Raw genomic sequence first — 7,349 nt, forward strand, 5'->3', positions numbered from 1 at the left:
AAGACAGACTGCAATACTACAAGAGGCCCTGCTAATCCTGCTAACAGAGATGTCCAAAGAAAGATGCAGAGGCAGAATGAGAAGCTGTTCAGTGGTAGATGCATTCTAAGCTGAGAATTAGTGCAGGCGCGCTCACATCCCAGTATGTCAAAGGGCACAATAAAGATTTCAGAGAAATGTGCTTAAAAGGGTGTGTAGCTATTCTCTGATTTGAGATTAGGCTGCTTTTGCCCCTGGGGATTGTGATGTCCCACGTTATCAAAGGCAATGCTGAGTGCATTACAAGCGAAAGGGGGATATGTTTTAGAGAAGTCAACACACAGCATTCAAATTCCTTTTTTGTTTACTCTCCCAGTGGTTGCAAAACATCCAAAATACAGAGGAAAGCTTAAAAGACAGAACTCCATTATTACAAAGAAAAGTCAGACAGAATAGCCATTCAAATCAGTAGAAAACTCATAGTCATGGGGACGGGATCACATCTATACAAAGCATACAGTTTTTCAGTAAGAACTGAAAGTATGACACTCTTTCTTCTATAAATACAAGTTCTTTGATGACAAGTTATGGAATCAAAGATATGTCCATAATCACTGTGCTAGCAAAAATGATTAGCATGGACTTCAAGTACAGATAAGTCTCCTTTTAAAATAGCCTACTGCAGTACGTTAAAATATATCCTGAGAACCACAAATGAGAATGAACAGTTCCAAAATACATAGTAAATTGTAAAATACTTTTTTTCCCCCTTCAATCCTTTTTATAGCTCTCGTAAATCTTTTAGCAAATAGGTAAATAACCAAGGTACCAAAGTAACTGGCAAATTAAGAGGTAGTTTATGTAATAAAGCATCTCTGCCTGCAAGCACATCTTGCTGCCAAGGGCAGTACCATGCAATTCTGCAATGAGAAACCATGTATGGCCATTGGATGCTGTGCCAACCTCCATGATTACAATCAGGACTCAAGAGAAAATGCAAGCATGTGACTGTTCAGCCGTACCAGCTTAACTGAAAGGAATCCAGGTACCTTTAGGGCAGTAAAAAGTATTTCCTATATTTTTTGTTTTCCCTAAGCATCAACACTTTGTTTATCGATGTATATATCAATAGATACATCTGTCTTTTAGTCTGAAGAAAGCTTTCATCTTAATAATTTTGTACTCTGTATATTTAATCATGGCTTTATGTACTTGAATGTGCACGTCACACGTACCCAAACATATTCAGATTGGTATAAGTGGAAAGAAAAACTGCTTCTGGAGGAATGACTTTAAACTAAAAGACAGATTTAGATTAGATATTAGGTGGAGATTTCTTATGAGGAGATCGGTGAACTGGTGCAGGCTGACCAGAGAAGCTGGGGATGTCCCATCCCTGGTTGTGTCCAGGACCAGGTTGGATGGGGACCTGAAAGCCTCATCTGGTCGTTGGCAATCTTACCCACAGCAGGGGGTTGGAACTCGATGGTCTTTATGTTCCCTTCCAACCCAAGCTGTTCTATGCTTCTATGATTCTATACTTCATTTTGTTAGGATGCAACATGATCACAACATTTGACATAAGCTCTTGGTGGTGAAGTGCTGCACTGTATACAAGAAATCATCTTCTTCTGAGGACTTTACACAAAAAATATGTGTCTGTTCAAGGAATATATTTCTCCTATGTGATCTTACAAACTGATACTGGTCTGTGATGAATTGGTACACTAGAGACAGTGTGCTGAATTAGATAAATTTGATAGTTTGAAATAGCAGGCAACTCCTGTGATGTTGCTGCATTTGAATAGAATAATAATGCATGTCTTACTATCTCTTCCAAAAAGAAACCCAGAGAAACCCAGATCTAAGTACATTTCCATCATTAAAGTGCTCTACACAGACTGCCGGGTCTGGCAGTTCATTGGAGTCTCAGGACAAGATTCTGATAGGCTTTTCTCTCACATTCCCATGAGTGATATTTCTTCACGTAGTCTTTGGCCCTTGTTACAATTTCTCTTTCCATAATGGGGTCATTCATCAAACTCTTGGACAGCGCAACAAACTCCTAAAAAAGGTAAAGAAAATAATAAATTAAAAGTTCCTTGAAGTTCTTACGATACTGAAATAACTTGTGCCTGTATCTTGACTACTAAAACTCTTCATCTGTGTGCCAATATTGGAAGCTGTTTAAAGTCATTTTTTTTCAAGGTGAAATATCATAGTTTATTTATAAACAATGATTAATAAATAATTATATCTTTTATTCAGCCCACCAAGTCGTTTAAAATCAAAGACAAGTCCCAGGAGTGTTAAGACAAATACACATACAGCAAAATTTAATGCCACAAAAAGCATTTGCCTACGCAAGTGTTATGAAGCCAGGCCAGCTATAAATTAATTAAAAATTCACCTGCTCCCTTACCTGGAGCACAGCTGGCATCAGTGTATCCGATTTTGGCCCAGCTATACTTAAACTTCATTGCTATTGTAACATCATTAGTTAATTTTGTAGTGAGATTGGAAAACTCACTATATAAAGACTGTCACAGTATTAAGATAAGAGCAGGCATGTGGCAACAAGCTCTTACCCAACTGTTGCAGATGGACAGTTGTAAATCCAGTGTAAGCTCAACATGCTCTACAAAAAAAGCTATATACAAATTTCCTACATTTGGCAAAATACTAGAACTGGCAGATTATAACAATTCCTTTTTCTGCTCATCTGCCACTCTAATTTACTTCTAGGGAAGAGAATTTGTGAGCTTCAGGTGTGTGAAAGATTTGAGGTCTGAACGAATCTATCCTGAGCAGCTGCTCTAACATTCTATCGAGAGACAACTTCTGATACTTCAGCTTGATTACGAATGGGCTCTGATCTTTGCAGAATATTGTCTTGGTTCAGCTCAGAAATGAAGATAGCTATTGTGCCAATGGAAAATTAAGATCCTACATTGGTACATAATTGGTAGTGCAGATAAGTGTATAAGGACAAGGGGAACAAGAAGGGACGGGAGAAGGAGATACATTGTTCATACTAACTGTTAGCAGTGAGAGGAAATATCACAAATAAGACCAGCATTTATATCTACACTAGGTGAACTAGTAAACTGTACTTGAAAACCTAGGTGCCCAATGTATATAAGCAAATATCTAGATATAAAATATTTGGCTACCACAGAATCGATGCTGCTGTTGTAATGCAAGTTATGGCTATGCATAATACATAACTATAGTGGGACCCATGGGAGACAGTGGTACATGAAATCACATCAAACGTGTTATAATCACTGCCCTGATTTTCACTGACAAGACAAACTATCAATATATGCAACTCTGACATGAAATGTAAACAAGAGGTGCACAGGTCAGTTCTGTTGGAAAGATGTGTAACTAACTGTAGATACTAGACAGATTACTTTCACATATGAATTTTAACAATAACCTCAAATTTAACAGAAAAAAATCAGGCTGTAATCTTTGCACAGATGCTTTTCAGCTTGCATGGCTAATGGAAAACCCACTCTCCCTGCCCAGAGCTCTCAGCACATTTCTCCCCACACACACTTCACCTGTGCCCAGCACAGCACATGCTCTCCTCTCTGCATTTGCAGGACTCCAGCCAAACTTCAGGCTCTCTCTGCTGCCTTCCCAACCATTGCCTCTAGAATAGCCCTGAGGGCCACACGCATACTGCATCCAGCCTGCTTTCCATCCACAACTACCATGCACTCAGCTGTTTTCTGATAAGTAGGTCTGGTCTAGTGAGTAACCTGAGGCCACGTCTATCTGACACTGCAGATACAGCCAAGGACTCAAGACTCTGGAGATTTGTACTTTTCCTTCCTCCATATCTGCCAAGAATACAGAACAGGGAAGGTGGGAAAGTCTTACGTGACTTATGCTGGTTTCATCCAATTGCCTGTATAATCATGGTAATAAATACTCTTCACACTGAACTACATTCCAACTTTAATTTTATGCTCCTGTGGAGGATTTTATTTAAAGTAATGTTTAAAAATAATTTATGTAAATTACCTAAGAACAGAAGCAGTAATGTAATATTTCTTGACAGGTAGTCCTATTAGCATTCTTTTAAAATGTGGCTATAGAGGACAAAAACTTGGAAACATGTAAATGATAGAAGAAATGAGATCCTTATTCACAGTTACAATACTAAGTGCTGGTGATAATTTCAAGAAAAATGACAAACTGACTCCAAAGCATGAAAACTGAGGAGCTGCAATAGAGATAACCACAAATGGAAAAATACTGGGAGGCTGGGAACGAGGATTTCTCAGCTTTATCCCTACTTCTGCTAATCAAATGCGACCATCATCTAGGCACTCTCTGACTGAGAGCCAATGGGAAGATTTGCTATGACTTATCTAGGTTTTGTCTCATATTCCTGAAGCATCTGGCTTAGCTTGTTTTCAGTTTTGGCTACTGAGCTCTGGTCAGCATTAACTTCATTTTTCAGGTGTCATGCTTTCCTTAACTGGAAAATCGAAGCCTATGATGTGTGAACTATTTAAGGCATGGTACCATGCCTTAATCAGCAGTTATGCTGTATTTGTGCAATTGATATTCACATGAATATTTGTGCACTATTATTTTATTGTAGATGTGGAGTACATTTCACATTTGCTGAAGGAGGAGCAAAATTCACGTTACTTTTCCATCATCAAATGTGATGATACGCACTTCTAAATCCACCATGAGAGGTGATACACATGCTAACTTAATGCTTGAGGGATAACAAGATATCTAGTAAGCGTTTTGTTTGCATATAGGAGTAAAATTACTGTAGACATCACAGGAGAACACAGTGTAAATTTGAACCTCAGCAGTTAGCCCTAAACAAAACAGGGGGAAGATCATCTTATGTATATCCAGAAGTAATATTACATGTGCTGTGTTATGGAAATGCTGTCACGACCTGAAGCAGCGATGGAGCAGCTGGTGGGAAGGCAGGGCCAACCCAAGGGAGCTCAGGTGTATGCAATGCAATGCACCTGTGTGATTGGAAGGAGTAGAGCCAGGATCCACCCCTTCCCAGACCTCATTTAAGGGTTGGCAGTGCAGGTATGGGTATCTCAGTGGAGATCCTTGCATTCCTAAGGCCTTCTGAAGGTAAGCAGATTTGTTTGTTTGTTTAATTTTATTTCTGTGCATTTAGCTGTTGCATCTGAGCAGATCCTCAGTTGCTGCAGCCTGTGACCTTGCTGCTTTGCTTTTCACTGTGCTACAGTCTTTTTATGAGTAATGCTTCACAGGCATTTTTCAACAGTAACATTCATGTTATGTTTTTCTTCTGGTAAACTGACCAATCATTTTTAAAGACAATACCGACTTATGCATTACCTAAACAAAGTTCTGTGTGAGTATTTTTTTTTTTTTTTTGTAGAAGCCCAGAAATACCAGTATCTATCTAGAAAACAAAGCTAGAAAATAAACTGAGAAAAGAGAATGAATATTCTTTCAATTACCCCAGGAATCATATTGATGCTACAGTGATGAAAGTAAAATGCATGGTTTATTTATTATTTATAGAATGAAAGTAAGTCTGCAATTAAACCATTTCGTATCAGCTTCAGCAGATAAAAGAACATGATTCTTAAACATCAGAGAATCACCCCAGGGAAGGCAAATGCCAGCTGTATGTAAACTCAGAATAGTGACAGCTTTACCTTATGGCAGGCAAAGCTGAGAAGTTACCTGGCATGTCTGTGTACTTCATAGAGCAACAGGTCAGTATTGCTGGGGGAGCATAAGCAGTAATTGCTGGCACTGCACGCAATCACAAATTAAACTATTCAGTACCAAGGTTCAAAGGGCTTAAAAACTTCAGCTGTGTTCTGGCTCGATGTCCTGGTAGGAATGGCACTGACCCACGTTTGGCAGAGGAAAGCCATGTGCACTCAGTGTGTTGCTGCCAGTAGCCAGCTGAGCTGTATTTCCCTCTCACAACTTCAAAAGTTTTCTCTGCTAACAGTAATCCTTCCAGGTCCTGCATGCATTCAAACTCAGTTAGTGCTTGGCTCTTCTCTTTCTGGCTTTGAAGTTTGTTTACCTACTTCTGTTTATTTGGCTCCTTTGGTAAGCTTTCACAGATGCTGGACGTATAATTTTGAACCTTAGGATGCAGAATAATTCTTCGTGTCTTCCCATTTAATGTGGTTTTGCATTATTTATTGCCCCAAAGAAGCTGGCTATTCTCTCTTCCTTATCATTTTTTCTTTCAGATCCCATTAACTCAGTGTCAAATATTCCATAAACTTGCAAATTCAAGTAATGGCTGGATCAAGCCATGATTTAAAAGTAAGGTGTGCAGATGATGTAGTATCAAGGACAAAATGTTTCATAGCTTTCACCTTTAGTTTAACTGCTATTTCCATCTCCATATTATCTTCAGTGATTGGCAAGGCTTTATTTTCAGATGTGAAGCCTCATCATATATGCAAATAGTTAATGGTGACTACAATTCAGCCCAAAATTTTACTTGCCTATAAGCCATAAAAGTTCACTTCTTTCAAGAATAAATGAAGAATACCAACAGCGATCACAACTTAAAATGATGTCCACTATATAAGGGTCAGTTTCTATCCCTCTAATTTAGCTTTCAGTGGATAGAGCAGTCCATAGACCAGAGACAGTGACTTTTAAACTAACCACATTGTGAAGCCTCTCCTACCCAGATCAGTAACAACTTGAAATTAAACAATGTTTTATACTCCTGACCTATACATACATCACAACAAAATAGAACCTGCTGAACTTAAGCACTGAAGAACCTTTTTCTTAAATCATTGGTGGCCCAGGTTCTTCAAGACAGGGACAGACTTTCCCAGCCACCTGGACACCATGCTAATCTCCCCCCAATCCATTTAAACCACTGTCTTTGAAGTGTAACACACTGCAATTCAATCACGGTGTGAAGGACTGCAGCCATTCACACCTACTAACCACTTGGAGTAGATAATTGTGTTTTTTGTTTGTTTGTTTCTGGATTGAGGTCTGTTTTAGCTTTGGGCTAAAGCAGACGAGTGGGTTTTGTGTGCAGAGCAGCATTTTACCTTCTTTTGTTTGACTTTGCTGAGCATAGATTTGGACAGTTAGTAGTGTGTTCCTTTAGATCAACCTTTCATCCAGTGACTAAAGGACAAGGCTGTGTGACAAAACAGACATGGCAGTCTCTGTAAAGGCCTGTCTCTGTGCGAGATGAAATACACACTTTAATTTGCAGGAAATAGTGGACAGAGACAGAAGGACAGAAGAATGAAATAGTCTAGGAATTTGAGTATTACGAAGTTGAGATTTGGCACCCTCCTGAGATGACAAAAGCTCTACTTCAAGAACTTTTTTTTTTTTTT

At 38.9% G+C, this 7,349-nt stretch overlaps 1 protein-coding gene across 2 annotated transcripts in view; it reads right to left on the bottom strand.

The window, feature by feature from the left end:
- Nucleotides 1–325: 325 nt before the first annotated feature.
- GLT1D1 (glycosyltransferase 1 domain containing 1) overlaps nucleotides 326–7,349 on the bottom strand; it is a 42,503-nt gene continuing 35,479 nt past the window's right edge. For both annotated transcript variants that reach the window (XM_010720050.3, XM_010720049.3), the window contains one exon: nucleotides 326–2,044. In XM_010720050.3, the coding sequence (XP_010718352.1) occupies nucleotides 1,898–2,044 (147 nt within the window). In that variant the 3' untranslated portion in view covers nucleotides 326–1,897. The remainder of the gene's footprint in view (nucleotides 2,045–7,349) is intronic.

This window comes from Meleagris gallopavo, chromosome 17, assembly GCF_000146605.3.
Source record: "Meleagris gallopavo isolate NT-WF06-2002-E0010 breed Aviagen turkey brand Nicholas breeding stock chromosome 17, Turkey_5.1, whole genome shotgun sequence".
Taxonomy (NCBI): domain Eukaryota; kingdom Metazoa; phylum Chordata; class Aves; order Galliformes; family Phasianidae; genus Meleagris; species Meleagris gallopavo.